This window comes from Engystomops pustulosus, unplaced genomic scaffold (assembly GCF_040894005.1).
Source record: "Engystomops pustulosus unplaced genomic scaffold, aEngPut4.maternal MAT_SCAFFOLD_300, whole genome shotgun sequence".
Taxonomy (NCBI): Eukaryota; Metazoa; Chordata; class Amphibia; order Anura; family Leptodactylidae; genus Engystomops; species Engystomops pustulosus.
Genome location: NW_027285179.1, coordinates 7955 through 30385, shown reverse-complemented (window position 1 = coordinate 30385; position 22431 = coordinate 7955). Strand labels below are relative to the sequence as shown.

The following is a 22431-nucleotide window of genomic DNA, read 5'->3' as shown; positions in this document are numbered from 1 at the left end:
CTCTAGGTGTAGAGGATGCCTCCTGTCTATGGTGATGGTAGGACCTCCTCTCCTCTAGGTGTAGAGGATGCCTCCTGTCTATGGTGATGGTAGAACCTCCTCTCCTCTAGGTGTAGAGGATGTCCCCGTTCTATGGTGATGGTAGAACCACCTCTCCTCTAGGTGTAGAGGATGTCCCCTGTCTATGGTGATGGTAGAACCTCCTCTCCTCTAGGTGTAGAGGATGCCCCCTGTCTATGGTGATGGTAGAACCTCCTCTCCTCTAGGTGTAGAGGATGCCCCCTGTCTATGGTGATGGTAGAACCTCCTCTCCTCTAGGTGTAGAGGATGCCCCCTGTCTATGGTGATGGTAGAACCTCCTCTCCTCTAGGTGTAGAGGATGCCCCCTGTCTATGGTGATGGTAGAACCCCCTCTGCTCTAGGTGTAGAGGAAGCCCCCTGTCTATGGTGATGGTAGAACCTCCTCTCCTCTAGGTGTAGAGGATGCCCCCTGTCTATGGTGATGGTAGAACCTCCTCTCCTCTAGGTGTAGAGGATGTCCCCTGTCTATGGTGATGGTAGAACCTCCTCTCCTCTAGGTGTAGAGGATGTCCCCTGTCTATGGTGATGGTAGAACCTCCTCTCCTCTAGGTGTAGAGGATGCCCCCTGTGTATGGTGATGGTAGATCCTCCTCTCCTCTAGGTGTAGAGGATGTCCCCTGTCTATGGTGATGGTAGAACCTCCTCTCCTCTAGGTGTAGAGGATGCCCCCTGTCTATGGTGATGATAGAACCTTCTCTCCTCTAGGTGTAGGGGATGCCCCCTGTCTATGGTGATGGTAGAACCTCCTCTCCTCTAGGTGAAGAGGATGTCCCCTGTCTATGGTGATGGTAGGACCTCCTCTCCTCTAGGTGTAGAGGATAACTCATGATTCCAGGCGTCTCACATCTTCTCTTCCTTCCTGTAGGAGATCTGGACCCGGGGCTCGGCTGCTGTGGGTGGATCCTGGTCATCGTCTCCTTCTTCTTCACCATCATTACATTTCCTATATCAGTATGGATGTGTATAAAGGTAGGGACGCTGCCAGCGGGGGGCACAGGGGGTCCTACAGCCCCGGATATCCCACAAATCTGCCACACCCATCCCTCTCCATGACCCACAGTCACCGACCTCTAACATCTCTTCTCCCACTTCCAGATCGTGAAGGAGTACGAGCGGGCGATCATCTTCCGTCTCGGCCGAATCCTGCGCGGTGGAGCAAAGGGACCAGGTCAGACTTAGAACCCTCAGACCCAAAACCCTCAGACCCAGAACCCTCAGACCCAGAACCCTCAGACCCAGAACTTTTAGACCCACAACTCTCAGACCCAGAACTCTCAGACCCAGAACTCTCAGACCCAGAACCCTCAGACCCAGAACCCTCAGACCCAGAACCCTCTGACAACATTGGTCCACATTTACAAAAGGGTCTGTTATGTCTCAACAACTTTGGCGGTCATTTACTAAGGGCCCGATTCGCGTTTTCCCGACGTGTTACCCGAATATTTCCGATTTTGCTCCAATTTTCCCTGTATTGCCCCGGGATTTTGGCGCACGCGATCGGATTGTGCCACATCGGCGCTGGCATGCAATTGACTGAAATCGGGCGGCGTGGCCGAACGAAAACCCGATGGATTCGGAAAAACCGCTGCATTAAAAAAAAAAAAAAAGTGTTGCGGGACTTGCACTTACCTTCACCAGGTATAGGATGGTGCATCCCGGCGGACCTGGGGGAACTTCAGCACAGCATCGCCACCTGGTGGACGACGGAGGAACTGCCTTAATGAATCCACCGCTGAGAACGCGCCGCTGGATTGCGAATGGGCCAGGTAAGTAAATCTGCCCCAATGTGTCAAAGGGGCGATTACTGACTGCTCCACATTTATTACTGACTACATCACATTTATTACTGACTGCATCACATTTATTACTGACTGCTCCACATTTATTACTGACTACATCACATTTATTACTGACTGTACCACATTTATTACTGACTGCATCACATTTATTACTGACTGCTCCACATTTATTACTGACTGCTCCACATTTATTACTGACTGCATCACATTTATTACTGACTGCATCACATTTATTACTGACTGTATCACATTTATTACTGACTGCTTCACATTTATTACTGACTGCTCCACATTTATTACTGACTGTATCACATTTATTACTGACTGTATCACATTTATTACTGACTACATCACATTTATTACTGACTGCATCACATTTATTACTGACTGCATCACATTTATTACTGACTGCATCACATTTATTACTGACTGCTCCACATTTATTACTGACTGCACCACATTTATTACTGACTGCATCACATTTATTACTGACTGCACCACATTTATTACTGACTGCATCACATTTATTACTGACTGCATCACATTTATTACTGACTGTATCACATTTATTACTGACTGCATCACATTTATTACTGACTGCATCACATTTATTACTGACTGTATCACATTTATTACTGACTACATCACATTTATTACTGACTGTACCACATTTATTACTGACTGCTCCACATTTATTACTGACTGTACCACATTTATTACTGACTGCTCCACATTTATTACTGACTGCACCACATTTATTACTGACTGCTCCACATTTATTACTGACTGCATCACATTTATTACTGACTGCATCACATTTATTACTGACTACATCACATTTATTACTGACTGTATCACATTTATTACTGACTACATCACATTTATTACTGACTGCATCACATTTATTACTGACTGCTCCACATTTATTACTGACTGCATCACATTTATTACTGACTGCATCACATTTATTACTGACTGCTCCACATTTATTACTGACTGCATCACATTTATTACTGACTGCATCACATTTATTACTGACTGTACCACATTTATTACTGACTGCTCCACATTTATTACTGACTGCACCACATTTATTACTGACTGCTCCACATTTATTACTGACTGCATCACATTTATTACTGACTACATCACATTTATTACTGACTGCATCACATTTATTACTGACTGCACCACATTTATTACTGACTGCTCCACATTTATTACTGACTGCACCACATTTATTACTGACCGCTCCACATTTATTACTGACTACATCACATTTATTACTGACTGTATCACATTTATTACTGACTGCATCACATTTATTACTGACTGCATCACATTTATTACTGACTACATCACATTTATTACTGACTGCATCACATTTATTACTGACTGCTCCACATTTATTACTGACTGCTCCACATTTATTACTGACTGCATCACATTTATTACTGACTGCATCACATTTATTACTGACTGTATCACATTTATTACTGACTGCATCACATTTATTACTGACTGTATCACATTTATTACTGACTGTATCACATTTATTACTGACTGCTCCACATTTATTACTGACTGCATCACATTTATTACTGACTGCTCCACATTTATTACTGACTGCTCCACATTTATTACTGACTGTATCACATTTATTACTGACTGCTCCACATTTATTACTGACTGCATCACATTTATTACTGACTGCATCACATTTATTACTGACTACATCACATTTATTACTGACTGTATCACATTTATTACTGACTACATCACATTTATTACTGACTGCATCACATTTATTACTGACTGCTCCACATTTATTACTGACTGCATCACATTTATTACTGACTGCATCACATTTATTACTGACTGCTCCACATTTATTACTGACTGCATCACATTTATTACTGACTGCATCACATTTATTACTGACTGTACCACATTTATTACTGACTGCTCCACATTTATTACTGACTGCACCACATTTATTACTGACTGCTCCACATTTATTACTGACTGCATCACATTTATTACTGACTACATCACATTTATTACTGACTGCATCACATTTATTACTGACTGCACCACATTTATTACTGACTGCTCCACATTTATTACTGACTGCACCACATTTATTACTGACCGCTCCACATTTATTACTGACTACATCACATTTATTACTGACTGTATCACATTTATTACTGACTGCATCACATTTATTACTGACTGCATCACATTTATTACTGACTACATCACATTTATTACTGACTGCATCACATTTATTACTGACTGCTCCACATTTATTACTGACTGCTCCACATTTATTACTGACTGCATCACATTTATTACTGACTGCATCACATTTATTACTGACTGCATCACATTTATTACTGACTGCATCACATTTATTACTGACTGTATCACATTTATTACTGACTGCTCCACATTTATTACTGACTGCATCACATTTATTACTGACTGCATCACATTTATTACTGACTGCATCACATTTATTACTGACTCCATCACATTTATTACTGACTGTATCACATTTATTACTGACTGCATCACATTTATTACTGACTGCATCACATTTATTACTGACTGCTCCACATTTATTACTGACTGCACCACATTTATTACTGACTGTATCACATTTATTACTGACTGCATCACATTTATTACTGACTGCATCACATTTATTACTGACTACATCACATTTATTACTGACTGTACCACATTTATTACTGACTGCATCACATTTATTACTGACTGCATCACATTTATTACTGACTACATCACATTTATTACTGACTGCACCACATTTATTACTGACTGCTCCACATTTATTACTGACTGCATCACATTTATTACTGACTGCATCACATTTATTACTGACTGCTCCACATTTATTACTGACTGCTCCACATTTATCACTGACTGCATCACATTTATTACTGACTGCATCACATTTATTACTGACTGCTCCACATTTATTACTGACTACATCACATTTATTACTGACTGCTCCACATTTATTACTGACTGCTCCACATTTATTACTGACTGTATCACATTTATTACTGACTGCATCACATTTATTACTGACTGCATCACATTTATTACTGACTACATCACATTTATTACTGACTGCATCACATTTATTACTGACTGCTCCACATTTATTACTGACTACATCACATTTATTACTGACTGCTCCACATTTATTACTGACTGCTCCACATTTATTACTGACTGCTCCACATTTATTACTGACTGCATCACATTTATTACTGACTGCACCACATTTATTACTGACTGCATCACATTTATTACTGACTGCTCCACATTTATTACTGACTGCTCCACATTTATTACTGACTACATCACATTTATTACTGACTGCACCACATTTATTACTGACTGTATCACATTTATTACTGACTGCTCCACATTTATTACTGACTGTATCACATTTATTACTGACTGCATCACATTTATTACTGACTGCTCCACATTTATTACTGACTGCATCACATTTATTACTGACTACATCACATTTATTACTGACTGCATCACATTTATTACTGACTGCTCCACATTTATTACTGACTACATCACATTTATTACTGACTGCTCCACATTTATTACTGACTGCTCCACATTTATTACTAACTACATCACATTTATTACTGACTGCATCACATTTATTACTGACTACATCACATTTATTACTGACTGCTCCACATTTATTACTGACTGCTCCACATTTATTACTGACTGTATCACATTTATTACTGACTGCTCCACATTTATTACTGACTGCTCCACATTTATTACTGACTGTATCACATTTATTACTGACTGCATCACATTTATTACTGACTGTACCACATTTATTACTGACTGCACCACATTTATTACTGACTGCTCCACATTTATTACTGACTGCATCACATTTATTACTGACTGTATCACATTTATTACTGACTACATCACATTTATTACTGACTGTATCACATTTATTACTGACTACATCACATTTATTACTGACTGTATCACATTTATTACTGACTGCTCCACATTTATTACTGACTGCTCCACATTTATTACTGACTGTATCACATTTATTACTGACTGCTCCACATTTATTACTGACTGCTCCACATTTATTACTGACTGCTTCACATTTATTACTGACTGCTCCACATTTATTACTGACTGCATCACATTTATTACTGACTGCTCCACATTTATTACTGACTGTATCACATTTATTACTGACTACATCACATTTATTACTGACTGCACCACATTTATTACTGACTGTATCACATTTATTACTGACTGCTCCACATTTATTACTGACTGTATCACATTTATTACTGACTGCATCACATTTATTACTGACTGCTCCACATTTATTACTGACTGCATCACATTTATTACTGACTACATCACATTTATTACTGACTGCATCACATTTATTACTGACTGCTCCACATTTATTACTGACTACATCACATTTATTACTGACTGCTCCACATTTATTACTGACTGCTCCACATTTATTACTGACTACATCACATTTATTACTGACTGCATCACATTTATTACTGTCTACATCACATTTATTACTGACTGCTCCACATTTATTACTGACTGCTCCACATTTATTACTGACTGTATCACATTTATTACTGACTGCTCCACATTTATTACTGACTGCTCCACATTTATTACTGACTGTATCACATTTATTACTGACTGCATCACATTTATTACTGACTGTACCACATTTATTACTGACTGCACCACATTTATTACTGACTGCTCCACATTTATTACTGACTGCATCACATTTATTACTGACTGTATCACATTTATTACTGACTACATCACATTTATTACTGACTGTATCACATTTATTACTGACTACATCACATTTATTACTGACTGTATCACATTTATTACTGACTGTATCACATTTATTACTGACTGCATCACATTTATTACTGACTGTATCACATTTATTACTGACTGCTCCACATTTATTACTGACTGCTCCACATTTATTACTGACTGCTCCACATTTATTACTGACTGTATCACATTTATTACTGACTGCTCCACATTTATTACTGACTGCTCCACATTTATTACTGACTGCTTCACATTTATTACTGACTGCTCCACATTTATTACTGACTGCATCACATTTATTACTGACTGCTCCACCATTTATTACTGACTGTATCACATTTATTACTGACTACATCACATTTATTACTGACTATATCACATTTATTACTGACTGCATCACATTTATTACTGACTGCTCCACATTTATTACTGACTGTATCACATTTATTACTGACTGCTCCACATTTATTACTGACTGCTCCACATTTATTACTGACTGCATCACATTTATTACTGACTGTATCACATTTATTACTGACTACATCACATTTATTACTGACTGTACCACATTTATTACTGACTGCACCACATTTATTACTGACTGCATCACATTTATTACTGACTGCATCACATTTATTACTGACTGCTCCACATTTATTACTGACTGTATCACATTTATTACTGACTGCTCCACATTTATTACTGACTGCTCCACATTTATTACTGACTGTATCACATTTATTACTGACTGCTCCACATTTATTACTGACTGCTCCACATTTATTACTGACTGTATCACATTTATTACTGACTGCTCCACATTTATTACTGACTGCTCCACATTTATTACTGACTGCTTCACATTTATTACTGACTGCTCCACATTTATTACTGACTGCATCACATTTATTACTGACTGCTCCACATTTATTACTGACTGTATCACATTTATTACTGACTGCATCACATTTATTACTGACTGCATCACATTTATTACTGACTGCACCACATTTATTACTGACTGTATCACATTTATTACTGACTGCATCACATTTATTACTGACTGCTCCACATTTATTACTGACTGCTCCACATTTATTACTGACTACATCACATTTATTACTGACTACATCACATTTATTACTGACTATATCACATTTATTACTGACTGCTCCACATTTATTACTGACTGCACCACATCCTCCATGGGGGGATATTAATCATAGTGGGGTCTCAGCTTCGGCTATTTTTGCGCCTGGTTTGTTCTTTTTGCTTGTGATCTATGATGGATCTGGTTCTGCCTTAGTAAATGCGTTTGGAATTGTCTCATGTCCGATTCATTTGCGCCTAAATTTGTCTCAAATTGTTAGATTTCATTTGTGAGCAATAATGAAAGGAGAGAATGTGACAGAAGGTTCAGGGCTTCATCTCATTGTGATGTAAGAGCAGGGATTAAAAGTTAGATATGTAAAAAAATAATAATTCCCGCTGCGCTGAGTCTTCGCCTTTGTTATTATAATGCACAGGAATGGGAGTCTGATAATATTATAGATCTGTACAATAAGACGATAATCACAAAGAAGATCCCGCTGACACTGATGAGGTCGTTACTGGGCAAATGTTACATTGTATTCTCTCCGAAACGAAAATCTGTGTGTTTAGTAATGAAAAGTGAGGTTTTTTGGAAGTGCAGCTGCTCAGAGTTGGGGCATTTTTGTGCCTTTTTAGGTGCAGATTGGTGATAGATCCGGAGCAAACCTCAGTATAGCAGCTGCTCACTGGGGCACATTTACTTACCCGGCCCATTCGCGATCCAGCGGCGCGTTCTCTGCTCTGGATTCGGGTCCGGCCGGGATTTAATAAGGTAGTTCCTCCGCTGTCCACCAGGTGGCGCCGCTGCGCTGAAAGTCATCTCATCGCGCCGGAATGCACCACCTCGGACCAGGTGAAGGTAAGCGCTCCCTAAGCGACACTTTTTCGGTTTTTAAATGCGGCGGTTTTTCCGAATCCGTCGGGTTTTCGTTCGGCCACGCCCCCCGATTTCCGGGCTCTTAGTAAATAACCCCCACTGTGTCAGATGAGGCACAGGGACTCAGAGCCACTAAGCGCGCCAAATTAATGAACTGTAAATAAACCGACTGCGCCAGATTACTGCACAATAAGACGCTGTGATTAATGCCCCTCCACTTCTCTTTTTGCTTTTATTGAATTTTACGTTTCTTTTTCACCTCGGGGCAGATTTATCATCTTTATTTACAACTTTTTTGGCTGAAGTTTGTATTTTCATGACATTTTCGCCAGTTCTGCGCTTCTTGTGGCTTCTCCTGCGTTTCTATTCGCTGTGTTACTGCAGATTTCCGCGTGCGTCTTCCCCCCGTTATCTGCTCGTTGATGCAGAGAAACTTTGAGGAATCGTAAGTAAAGTCCCCGGATCGCACTGCGCGCGGCTTCATCGTGTCCAGGATTGTTTTATTGTTTTTCGCACGGAGCCGCTGGGGGCGGAGTCTGGCAGATTTCTCACGAATCGATTGTCACAATTTCAGAAACTTCTGTGTCATTTTGTAACTTGATGTTTATGAAGGTTTTTGTAAGAACATTTTTGGCACAAAATCGAAAATCTGCAGATAAATGGGCGCCTGGCGCTTCTCACAGCTGGGGGTTTGTCACTGTGTGGGGTCACATGACAGGTGGGCGCCCCATTAACCCCTCAGTCACTGCTGTGATCCCTCCGTAGGTCTCTTCTTCGTCCTGCCCTGCACTGACAGCTTCATCAAGGTGGACATGAGGACCATCTCCTTCGACATCCCACCACAGGAGGTAAGAGGGCCACCAGTCCTGTACACGGGGGGCACCAGTCCTGTACACGAGGGGGAGGCACCAGTCCTGTACACGGGGGGGGGGGGGGGGGCACCAGTCCTGTACACGGGGGGGGGGGCACCAGTCCTGTACATGGGGGGGGGGCACCAGTCCTGTACACGAGGGGGAGGCACCAGTCCTGTACACGGGGGGGGGGCACCAGTCCTGTACACGGGGGGGGGGGGGGATGGGCACCAGTCCTGTACACGGGGGGGGGGGGGGGGGGGCACCAGTCCTGTACACGGGGGGGGGGGGGGCACCAGTCCTGCACACGAGGGGGAGGCACCAGTCCTGCACACGAGGGAGGCACCAGTCCTGTACACGAGGGGGAGGCACCAGTCCTGCACACGAGGGAGGCACCAGTCCTGCACACGAGGGGGAGGCACCAGTCCTGTACACGAGGGGGAGGCACCAGTCCTGCACACGAGGGAGGCACCAGTCCTGCACACGAGGGGGAGGCACCAGTCCTGTACACGAGGGGAGGCACCAGTCCTGCACACGGGGGGGGGGGGGGGGGGCACCAGTCATGCACACGGGGGGGGGGGGGGGGGGGAAGGGGGCACCAGTCCTGCACACGGGGGGGCCACATCGCAGCTCCTGACCTCCTTCTCCCCCGCAGATCCTGACCAAGGACTCAGTGACGGTCAGCGTGGATGGCGTGGTCTATTACCGTGTCCAGAACGCCACCCTAGCCGTGGCCAACATCACCAACGCCGACTCCGCCACCCGCCTCCTGGCGCAGACCACCCTGAGGAACGTCCTGGGCACCAAGAACCTGTCCCAGATCCTGTCCGACCGCGAGGAGATCGCCCACAACATGCAGGTAGGGGGCGCCGCGTCATGCTGGGGCTCTGTGGCTGCACGTGGCTGACCCTGCTCTACCCTCTCCACAGTCCACACTGGACGTGGCCACCGATGACTGGGGTATCAAGGTGGAGCGCGTGGAGATCAAGGACGTCAAGCTGCCGGTCCAGCTGCAGAGAGCCATGGCCGCCGAGGCGGAGGCTGCCCGGGAGGCCAGAGCCAAGGTACCAGCAGCACAGAGGATTTCAGGAGACAGACCTGACCCGGCCAAGTATTCACACTAATACACAGGGTGGGGGGGGGGCACAAAGTAATCCACAGCCAACCGCAGATTCCAGACTATTTTTAGCCCCTGGCAGTAACACAACACATACCAGTCCATACAGGGAGACAGAACCGGAGACTGAAATATCCACCACAGCAAATACAGCTCCCCCTAGTGGTGGTGTATAATGTGTATGTAGTGATCTCCCCCTAGTGGTGGTGTATAATGTGTATGTAGTGATCTCCCCCTAGTGGTGGTGCATAATGTGTATGTAGTGATCTCCCCCTAGTGGTGGCTGTATAATCTGTATGTAGTGATCTCCCCCTAGTGGTGGTGTATAATGTGTATGTAGTGATCTCCTCCTAGTGGTGGTGTATAATCTGTATGTAGTGATCTCCCCCTAGTGGTGGTGTATAATGTGTATGTAGTGATCTCCCCCTAGTGGTGGTGTATAATCTGTATGTAGTGATCTCCCCCTGGTGGTGGTGTATAATGTGTATGTAGTGATCTCCCCCTGGTGGTGGTGTATAATCTGTATGTAGTGATCTCCCCCTAGTGGTGGTGTATAATGTGTATGTAGTGATCTCCCCCTAGTGGTGGTGTATAATGTGTATGTAGTGATCTCCCCCTGGTGGTGGTGTATAATGTGTATGTAGTGATCTCCCCCTGGTGGTGGTGTATAATCTGTATGCAGTGATCTCCCCCTGGTGGTGGTGTATAATGTGTATGCAGTGATCTCCCCCTGGTGGTGGTGTATAATGTGTATGCAGTGAGCTCCCCCTGGTGGTGGTGTATAATGTGTATGCAGTGAGCTCCCCCTGGTGGTGGTGTATAATGTGTATGCAGTGAGCTCCCCCTGGTGGTGGTGTATAATGTGTATGCAGTGAGCTCCCCCTGGTGGTGGTGTATAATGTGTATGCAGTGAGCTCCCCCTGGTGGTGGTGTATAATGTGTATGCAGTGAGCTCCCCCTGGTGGTGGTGTATAATGTGTATGCAGTGAGCTCCCCCTGGTGGTGGTGTATAATGTGTATGCAGTGAGCTCCCCCTGGTGGTGGTGTATAATGTGTATGCAGTGAGCTCCCCCTGGTGGTGGTGTATAATGTGTATGCAGTGAGCTCCCCCTGGTGGTGGTGTATAATGTGTATGCAGTGAGCTCCCCCTGGTGGTGGTGTATAATGTGTATGCAGTGAGCTCCCCTGGTGGTGGTGTATAATGTGTATGCAGTGAGCTCCCCCTGGTGGTGGTGTATAATGTGTATGCAGTGAGCTCCCCCTGGTGGTGGTGTATAATGTGTATGCAGTGAGCTCCCCCTGGTGGTGGTGTATAATGTGTATGCAGTGAGCTCCCCTGGTGGTGGTGTATAATGTGTATGCAGTGAGCTCCCCCTGGTGGTGGTGTATAATGTGTATGCAGTGAGCTCCCCCTGGTGGTGGTGTATAATGTGTATGCAGTGAGCTCCCCCTGGTGGTGGTGTATAATGTGTATGCAGTGAGCTCCCCCTGGTGGTGGTGTATAATGTGTATGCAGTGAGCTCCCCTGGTGGTGGTGTATAATGTGTATGCAGTGAGCTCCCCCTGGTGGTGGTGTATAATGTGTATGCAGTGAGCTCCCCTGGTGGTGGTGTATAATGTGTATGCAGTGAGCTCCCCCTGGTGGTGGTGTATAATGTGTATGCAGTGAGCTCCCCCTGGTGGTGGTGTATAATGTGTATGCAGTGAGCTCCCCCTGGTGGTGGTGTATAATGTGTATGCAGTGAGCTCCCCCTGGTGGTGGTGTATAATGTGTATGCAGTGAGCTCCCCCTGGTGGTGGTGTATAATGTGTATGCAGTGAGCTCCCCCTGGTGGTGGTGTATAATGTGTATGCAGTGAGCTCCCCCTGGTGGTGGTGTATAATGTGTATGCAGTGAGCTCCCCCTGGTGGTGGTGTATAATGTGTATGCAGTGAGCTCCCCCTGGTGGTGGTGTATAATGTGTATGCAGTGAGCTCCCCCTGGTGGTGGTGTATAATGTGTATGCAGTGAGCTCCCCCTGGTGGTGGTGTATAATGTGTATGCAGTGAGCTCCCCTGGTGGTGGTGTATAATGTGTATGCAGTGAGCTCCCCCTGGTGGTGGTGTATAATGTGTATGCAGTGAGCTCCCCCTGGTGGTGGTGTATAATGTGTATGCAGTGAGCTCCCCGTGGTGGTGGTGTATAATGTGTATGCAGTGAGCTCCCCCTGGTGGTGGTGTATAATGTGTATGCAGTGAGCTCCCCCTGGTGGTGGTGTATAATGTGTATGCAGTGAGCTCCCCCTGGTGGTGGTGTATAATGTGTATGCAGTGAGCTCCCCCTGGTGGTGGTGTATAATGTGTATGCAGTGAGCTCCCCCTGGTGGTGGTGTATAATGTGTATGCAGTGAGCTCCCCCTGGTGGTGGTGTATAATGTGTATGCAGTGAGCTCCCCCTGGTGGTGGTGTATAATGTGTATGCAGTGAGCTCCCCCTGGTGGTGGTGTATAATGTGTATGCAGTGAGCTCCCCCTGGTGGTGGTGTATAATGTGTATGCAGTGAGCTCCCCCTGGTGGTGGTGTATAATGTGTATGCAGTGAGCTCCCCCTGGTGGCGGTGACTGGACACTCTGTACGCTGGGAGCTCCCCCTGGTGGCGGTGACTGGACACTCTGTACGCTGGGAGCTCCCCCTGGTGGCGGTGACTGGACACTCTGTACGCTGGGAGCTCCCCCTGGTGGCGGTGACTGGACACTCTGTACGCTGGGAGCTCCCCCTGGTGGCGGTGACTGGACACTCTGTACGCTGGGAGCTCCCCTGGTGGCGGTGACTGGACACTCTGTACGCTGGGAGCTCCCCCTGGTGGCGGTGACTGGACACTCTGTACGCTGGGAGCTCCCCCTGGTGGCGGTGACTGGACACTCTGTACGCTGGGAGCTCCCCCTGGTGGCGGTGACTGGACACTCTGTACGCTGGGAGCTCCCCCTGGTGGCGGTGACTGGACACTCTGTACGCTGGGAGCTCCCCCTGGTGGCGGTGACTGGACACTCTGTACGCTGGGAGCTCCCCCTGGTGGCGGTGACTGGACACTCTGTACGCTGGGAGCTCCCCCTGGTGGCGGTGACTGGACACTCTGTACGCTGGGAGCTCCCCCTGGTGGCGGTGACTGGACACTCTGTACGCTGGGAGCTCCCCCTGGTGGCGGTGACTGGACACTCTGTACGCTGGGAGCTCCCCCTGGTGGCGGTGACTGGACACTCTGTACGCTGGGAGCTCCCCCTGGTGGCGGTGACTGGACACTCTGTACGCTGGGAGCTCCCCCTGGTGGCGGTGACTGGACACTCTGTACGCTGGGAGCTCCCCCTGGTGGCGGTGACTGGACACTCTGTACGCTGGGAGCTCCCCCTGGTGGCGGTGACTGGACACTCTGTACGCTGGGAGCTCCCCCTGGTGGCGGTGACTGGACACTCTGTACGCTGGGAGCTCCCCTGGTGGCGGTGACTGGACACTCTGTACGCTGGGAGCTCCCCCTGGTGGCGGTGACTGGACACTCTGTACGCTGGGAGCTCCCCCTGGTGGCGGTGACTGGACACTCTGTACGCTGGGAGCTCCCCCTGGTGGCGGTGACTGGACACTCTGTACGCTGGGAGCTCCCCCTGGTGGCGGTGACTGGACACTCTGTACGCTGGGAGCTCCCCTGGTGGCGGTGACTGGACACTCTGTACGCTGGGAGCTCCCCCTGGTGGCGGTGACTGGACACTCTGTACGCTGGGAGCTCCCCCTGGTGGCGGTGACTGGACACTCTGTACGCTGGGAGCTCCCCCTGGTGGCGGTGACTGGACACTCTGTACGCTGGGAGCTCCCCCTGGTGGCGGTGACTGGACACTCTGTACGCTGGGAGCTCCCCCTGGTGGCGGTGACTGGACACTCTGTACGCTGGGAGCTCCCCCTGGTGGCGGTGACTGGACACTCTGTACGCTGGGAGCTCCCCCTGGTGGCGGTGACTGGACACTCTGTACGCTGGGAGCTCCCCCTGGTGGCGGTGACTGGACACTCTGTACGCTGGGAGCTCCCCCTGGTGGCGGTGACTGGACACTCTGTACGCTGGGAGCTCCCCCTGGTGGCGGTGACTGGACACTCTGTACGCTGGGAGCTCCCCCTGGTGGCGGTGACTGGACACTCTGTACGCTGGGAGCTCCCCCTGGTGGCGGTGACTGGACACTCTGTACGCTGGGAGCTCCCCCTGGTGGCGGTGACTGGACACTCTGTACGCTGGGAGCTCCCCCTGGTGGCGGTGACTGGACACTCTGTACGCTGGGAGCTCCCCCTGGTGGCGGTGACTGGACACTCTGTATGCAGGGAGCTCCCCCTGGTGGTGACTGTTTATGCCTCTCTTTGTACATCTGTGCAGGTGATCGCAGCAGAGGGGGAGATGAATGCATCTCGTGCCTTGAAGGAAGCTTCCATTGTGATGACGGAGTCTCCTGCGGCGCTGCAGCTCCGGTACCTGCAGACGTTGACCACCATCGCTGCGGAGAAGAATTCCACCATCGTCTTTCCGCTTCCCATCGATCTGCTGCAGGGAATCGTCTCCGGCCGCAAATAGCGCGACACGAAGCGCCTGTGATGTATAATAGATCCCATGATGCATTGCAGCCTATAGGATGACACATCAGAATGTGCGGGGGAGGGGCACTCACCTCGGCTCCTCCTCTTTTCCTTCTTTTCTTGACTATTTTTTTTTAATTCATTTTAAGTTTTTCTTATTTTATAAATATGACATTTTATATCTTATGTCTAATAAAGCGTCAAATCCCACGGCTCGCAGCTCTGGATGTGACTGGAGGAGATTGTGGGGGGCTCTGCCAACAGATGAGGGGCTCCACAGCATCAGATCCAATCAAAGCTTTATTACTAAAATTCCCCCAAATCTGCAGGGGCGCTAAGAAATGTCTGGTTATTGCACAGCGGGGGGTGAGAGGGAGGTGAGGGGTCACACAGTCTCTGCTGGGGGGGGAGGGGGCCCAAGGGGGTCACACAGTCTCTGCTGGGGGGGGGGGGCAAGGGGTCACACAGTCTCTGCTGGAGGTGAGGGGTCAGGGGGTCACACAGTCTCTGCTGGGGAGGGGCAGTGAAGGCACATTAGTCGCTGTCTGCAGGACCCGGGTCACATGTTGAGTTCTGCCAGTGCCTTCTCCAGGGGGTCCATGGCCCAGAAGTCGCTGTCCCAGCCCAGGAACCATCCGGTGAAGGTGGGGGGCTCGAATCCCTGCTTAATCACGGCTATGGGGGTCCGCTTGTCTCTGCTGGAGGGGTCCGTCTCAATGTATTTAGAAGCTGCAAGACAAAAGTGACAGAAGATCCTCATATTCGGGCCCAGAGCTTCTCACAGCTGAGGACTTGTTACAATGTATCCCCCCCCCCCCCCCCCATATATACAAGTTACCCCCAGACTCACCCGAATTCTGCGCCTCCTCTTCTCCTCCTCTTGAGCCTCATTCCCAATCCAGACAAACACCTGAAAATACAGGTGAGAGGAGTCCGGTGAGAGGAGCCGCGGGACCCCCAGACTCCCCCCCCCCGGGACCCCCACCTTACCTGATCCCGCACATCCAGGAGCATCACATCATCTGTGGCCAAATCATCCTGTGTCATCTCCCGGGGACCTCCTCAATCTGCAGGAGAGAAGAGAGATAAGAGGAGGGGCTCTGACCCCAAAGCCCCCCAAAGACTCTGCCTCCCCCGCTCCTCAATCTACAAGAGAGGAGGGGCTCTGACCCCAAAGACCCCCCAAAGACTCTGCCTCCCCCGCTCCTCAATCTACAAGAGAGGAGGGGCTCCAACCCCAAAGACTCTGCCTCCCCCGCTCCTCAATCTACAAGAGAGGAGGGGCTCCGACCCCAAAGACCCCCCAAAGACTCTGCCTCCCCCGCTCCTCAATCTACAAGAGAGGAGGGGCTCCGACCCCAAAGACCCCCAAAGACTCTGCCTCCCCCGCTCCTCAATCTACAAGAGAGGAGGGGCTCCAACCCCAAAGACTCTGCCTCCCCCGCTCCTCAATCTACAAGAGAGGAGGGGCTCCGACCCCAAAGACTCTGCCTCCCCCGCTCCTCAATCTACAAGAGAGGAGGGGCTCCGACCCAAAGACCCCCCAAAGACTCTGCCTCCCCCGCTCCTCAATCTACAAGAGAGGAGGGGCTCCGACCCCAAAGACTCTGCCTCCCCCGCTCCTCAATCTACAAGAGAGGAGGGGCTCCAACCCCAAAGACTCTGCCTCCCCCGCTCCTCAATCTACAAGAGAGGAGGGGCTCCAACCCCAAAGACTCTGCCTCCCCCGCTCCTCAATCTACAAGAGAGGAGGGGCTCCAACCCCAAAGACTCTGCCTCCCCCGCTCCTCAATCTACAAGAGAGGAGGGGCTCCAACCCCAAAGACTCTGCCTCCCCCGCTCCTCAATCTACAAGAGAGGAGGGGCTCCAACCCCAAAGACTCTGCCTCCCCCGCTCCTCAATCTACAAGAGAGGAGGGGCTCCAACCCCAAAGACTCTGCCTCCCCGCTCCTCAATCTACAAGAGAGGAGGGGCTCCAACCCCAAAGACTCTGCCTCCCCCGCTCCTCAATCTACAAGAGAGGAGGGGCTCCAACCCCAAAGACTCTGCCTCCCCCGCTCCTCAATCTACAAGAGAGGAGGGGCTCCGACCCCAAAGACCCCCCAAAGACTCTGCCTCCCCCGCTCCTCAATCTACAAGAGAGGAGGGGCTCCGACCCCAAAGACCCCCCAAAGACTCTGCCTCCCCCGCTCCTCAATCTACAAGAGAGGAGGGGCTCCAACCCCAAAGACTCTGCCTCCCCCGCTCCTCAATCTACAAGGAGGAGGGGCTCCAACCCCAAAGACTCTGCCTCCCCCGCTCCTCAATCTACAAGAGAGGAGGGGCTCCGACCAAAGACTCTGCCTCCCCCGCTCCTCAATCTACAAGAGAGGAGGGCTCCGACCCCAAAGACCCCCCAAAGACTCTGCCTCCCCCGCTCCTCAATCTACAAGAGAGGAGGGGCTCCGACCCCAAGACTCTGCCTCCCCCGCTCCTCAATCTACAAGAGAGGAGGGGCTCCAACCCCAAAGACTCTGCCTCCCCCGCTCCTCAATCTACAAGAGAGGAGGGGCTCCAACCCAAAGACTCTGCCTCCCCCGCTCCTCAATCTAACAAGAGAGGAGGGGCTCCAACCCCAAAGACTCTGCCTCCCCCGCTCCTCAATCTACAAGAGAGGAGGGGCTCCAACCCCAAAGACTCTGCCTCCCCCGCTCCTCAATCTACAAGAGAGGAGGGGCTCTCAACCCCAAAGACTCTGCCTCCCCGCTCCTCAATCTACAAGAGAGGAGGGGCTCCAACCCCAAAGACTCTGCCTCCCCGCTCCTCAATCTACAAGAGAGGAGGGGCTCCAACCCCAAAGACTCTGCCTCCCCCGCTCCTCAATCTACAAGAGAGGAGGGGCTCCGACCCCAAAGCCCCCCCAAAGACTCTGCCTCCCCCGCTCCTCAATCTACAGAGAGGAGGGGCTCCAACCCCAAAGACTCTGCCTCCCCCGCTCCTCAATCTACAAGAGAGGAGGGGCTCCAACCCCAAAGACCCTGCCTCCCCCGCTCCTCAATCTACAAGAGAGGAGGGGCTCCGACCCCAAAGACCCCCCAAAGACTCTGCCTCCCCCGCTCCTCAATCTACAAGAGAGGAGGGGCTCCGACCCCAAAGACCCCCCGAAGACTCTGCCTCCCCCGCTCCTCAATCTACAAGAGAGGAGGGGCTCCAACCCCAAAGACTCTGCCTCCCCCGCTCCTCAATCTACAAGAGAGGAGGGGCTCCAACCCAAAGACTCTGCCTCCCCCGCTCCTCAATCTACAAGAGAGGAGGGGCTCCAACCCCAAAGACTCTGCCTCCCCGCTCCTCAATCTACAAGAGAGGAGGGGCTCCGACCCCAAAGACCCCCCAAAGACTCTGCCTCCCCCGCTCCTCAATCTACAAGAGAGGAGGGGCTCCGACCCAAAGACTCTGCCTCCCCCGCTCCTCAATCTACAAGAGAGGAGGGGCTCCAACCCCAAAGACTCTGCCTCCCCGCTCCTCAATCTACAAGAGAGGAGGGGCTCCAACCCCAAAGACTCTGCCTCCCCGCTCCTCAATCTACAAGAGAGGAGGGGCTCCAACCCCAAAGACTCTGCCTCCCCCGCTCCTCAATCTACAAGAGAGGAGGGGCTCCAACCCCAAAGACTCTGCCTCCCCCGCTCCTCAATCTACAAGAGAGGAGGGGCTCCAACCCCAAAGACTCTGCCTCCCCCCGCTCCTCAATCTACAAGAGAGGAGGGGCTCCAACCCCAAAGACTCTGCCTCCCCCGCTCCTCAATCTACAAGAGAGGAGGGGCTCCAACCCCAAAGACTCTGCCTCCCCCGCTCCTCAATCTACAAGAGAGGAGGGGCTCCAACCCCAAAGACTCTGCCTCCCCCGCTCCTCAATCTACAAGAGAGGAGGGGCTCCGACCCCAAAGACCCCCCAAAGACTCTGCCTCCCCCGCTCCTCAATCTACAAGAGAGGAGGGGCTCCGACCCCAAAGACCCCCCCAAAGACTCTGCCTCCCCGCTCCTCAATCTACAAGAGAGGAGGGGCTCCAACCCCAAAGACTCTGCCTCCCCCGCTCCTCAATCTACAAGAGAGGAGGGCTCCAACCCCAAAGACTCTGCCTCCCCCGCTCCTCAATCTACAAGAGAGGAGGGGCTCCGACCCCAAAGACTCTGCTCCCCCGCTCCTCAATCTACAAGAGAGGAGGGGCTCCGACCCCAAAGACCCCCCAAAGACTCTGCCTCCCCCGCTCCTCAATCTACAAGAGAGGAGGGGCTCCGACCCCAAAGACTCTGCCTCCCCGCTCCTCAATCTACAAGAGAGGAGGGGCTCCAACCCCAAAGACTCTGCCTCCCCCGCTCCTCAATCTACAAGAGAGGAGGGGCTCCAACCCCAAAGACTCTGCCTTCCCCGCTCCTCAATCTACAAGAGAGGAGGGGCTCCAACCCCAAAGACTCTGCTCCCCCGCTCCTCCAATCTACAAGAGAGGAGGGGCTCCAACCCCAAAGACTCTGCCTCCCCGCTCCTCAATCTACAAGAGAGGAGGGGCTCCAACCCCAAAGACTCTGCCTCCCCCGCTCCTCAATCTACAAGAGAGGAGGGGCTCCAACCCCAAAGACTCTGCCTCCCCCGCTCCTCAATCTACAAGGAGGAGGGGCTCCGACCCCAAAGCCCCCCCAAAGACTCTGCCTCCCCGCTCCTCAATCTACAAGAGAGGAGGGGCTCCAACCCCAAAGACTCTGCCTCCCCCGCTCCTCAATCTACAAGAGAGGAGGGGCTCCAACCCCAAAGACCCTGCCTCCCCCGCTCCTCAATCTACAAGAGAGGAGGGGCTCCGACCCCAAAGACCCCCAAAGACTCTGCCTCCCCCGCTCCTCAATCTACAAGAGAGGAGGGGCTCCGACCCCAAAGACCCCCCGAAGACTCTGCCTCCCCGCTCCTCAATCTACAAGAGAGGAGGGGCTCCAAACCCCAAAGACTCTGCCTCCCCGCTCCTCAATCTACAAGAGAGGAGGGGCTCCAACCCCAAAGACTCTGCCTCCCCCGCTCCTCAATCTACAAGAGAGGAGGGGCTCCAACCCCAAAGACTCTGCCTCCCCCGCTCCTCAATCTACAAGAGAGGAGGGGCTCCAACCCCCAAAGACTCTGCCTCCCCGCTCCTCAATCTACAAGAGAGGAGGGGCTCCGACCCAAAGACCCCCCAAAGACTCTGCCTCCCCGCTCCTCAATCTACAAGAGAGGAGGGGCTCCGACCCAAAGACCCCCCAAAGACCCTGCCTCCCCCGCTCCTCAATCTACAAGAGAGAGGGCTCCGACCCCAAAGACCCCCAAAGACTCTGCCTCCCCCGCTCCTCAATCTACAAGAGAGGAGGGGCTCCAACCCCAAAGACCCCCAAAGACTCTGCCTCCCCCGCTCCTCAATCTACAAGAGAGGAGGGGCTCCGACCCCAAAGACTCTGCCTCTCCCGCTCCTCAATATACAGGAGAGAGGGAGGATAAGAAGGGGGGTCCCCCAAAACTGATCTGCCACCGCTCCTCAATGTATGGGGGAGAAGCACCAACCGATCCACAACTTCAGCCCCCCCAATGTCCCCCTGCCCCCTCCCCCCGGCGCCCCAAATGTCCCCCTACCCCGACGCCCCAATGTCCCCCTGCCCCCTCCCCCCCAAATGTCCCCCTGCCCCGACGCCCCCAATGTCCCCCTGACCCCCCCCCCGATCCGGCGCCCCCAATGCCCCCCAGCCCCTGGAGCTTACGATGAATCTGCCGGTCTTGTTGGAGCAGGCGAAGAGGCGCGGGGGGTGGGCGCTGAGCTTGTCCTTCAGCCTGGAGGAGGTTCTGTACGGACCCTTCCCGCCCAGCGCCGCCCAGAACTCATCTGCAGGGAGAGGAAGGGTTAATGCTCCGCTCACTCCACAATCTGCTGCAGCGCGCTCGCACTCACCGCTTTCACTTCCTTCCGTCATCTCTGAGGCCGACGCCCCGAGCACCCCCAGGAGGTGGCGGGCTCCCCGGACCTCCGCATCGCTGGCGCCGAGTCCAACCCACAGGACAGCGCCGGATGGAGACTGCAGCACAAACGCGTCATTGGAGTTCAGGTTCTCAGCCGAGGGGTCCACCTGCGGGGATGAGCAGAGCTGCAGTGCCGCTACTATAGCGTCCGCCCACTACAGCTGCAGGGATGCTACTATAGCGTCCGCCCACTACAGCTGCAGGGATGCTACTATAGCGTCCGCCCACTACAGCTGCAGGGATGCTACTATAGCGTCCGCCCACTACAGCTGCAGGGATGCTACTATAGCGTCCGCCCACTACAGCTGCAGGGATGCTACTATAGCGTCCGCCACTACAGCTGCAGGGATGCTACTATAGCGTCCGCCCACTACAGCTGCAGGGATGCTACTATAGCGTCCGCCCACTACAGCTGCAGGGATGCTACTATAGCGTCCGCCCACTACAGCTGCAGGGATGCTACTATAGCGTCCGCCCACTACAGCTGCAGTGCCGCTACTATAGCGTCCGCCCACTACAGCTGCAGGGATGCTACTATAGCGTCCGCCCACTACAGCTGCAGGGATGCTACTATAGCGTCCGCCCACTACAGCTGCAGGGATGCTACTATAGCGTCCGCCCACTACAGCTGCAGGGATGCTACTATAGCGTCCGCCCACTACAGCTGCAGGGATGCTACTATAGCGCCCGCCCACTACAGCTGCAGGGATGCTACTATAGCGTCCGCCCACTATAGCTGCAGGGATGCTACTATAGCGTCCGCCCACTACAGCTGCAGGGATGCTACTATAGCGTCCGCCCACTACAGCTGCAGGGATGCTACTATAGCGTCCGCCCACTACAGCTGCAGGGATGCTACTATAGCGTCCGCCCACTACAGCTGCAGGGATGCTACTATAGCGTCCGCCCACTACAGCTGCAGGGATGCTACTATAGCGTCCGCCCACTACAGCTGCAGGGATGCTACTATAGGCGTCCGCCCACTACAGGCTGCAGGGATGCTACTATAGCGTCCGCCCACTACAGCTGCAGGGATGCTACTATAGCGTCCGCACACTACAGCTGCAGGGATGCTACTATAGCGTCC

At 51.2% G+C, this 22431-nt stretch overlaps 2 protein-coding genes across 2 annotated transcripts; one reads left to right on the top strand and one right to left on the bottom strand.

Annotated features, from left to right (window-relative positions):
• Positions 1 to 891: 891 nt before the first annotated feature.
• On the top strand, positions 892 to 15546 carry STOM (stomatin). Its single transcript, XM_072132254.1, has 6 exons — positions 892 to 1050; positions 1177 to 1249; positions 9547 to 9629; positions 10288 to 10491; positions 10562 to 10696; positions 15140 to 15546. The coding sequence occupies exons 1-6, from the start codon at positions 907 to 909 to the stop codon at positions 15332 to 15334; spliced, it is 834 nt and encodes a 277-aa protein (XP_071988355.1). The 5' UTR covers positions 892 to 906; the 3' UTR covers positions 15335 to 15546.
• Positions 15547 to 15627: 81 nt separating this feature from the next.
• On the bottom strand, positions 15628 to 21499 carry LOC140110527 (gelsolin-like; the record flags this gene model as incomplete). Its single annotated transcript, XM_072132255.1, is given in 6 exon segments — positions 15628 to 16065; positions 16187 to 16246; positions 16327 to 16385; positions 16388 to 16403; positions 21089 to 21210; positions 21277 to 21499. Coding segments are annotated over 6 exon segments (534 nt in total), but the record flags the coding sequence as incomplete, so codon positions are not given.
• Between the last annotated feature and the right edge of the window lie 932 nt (positions 21500 to 22431).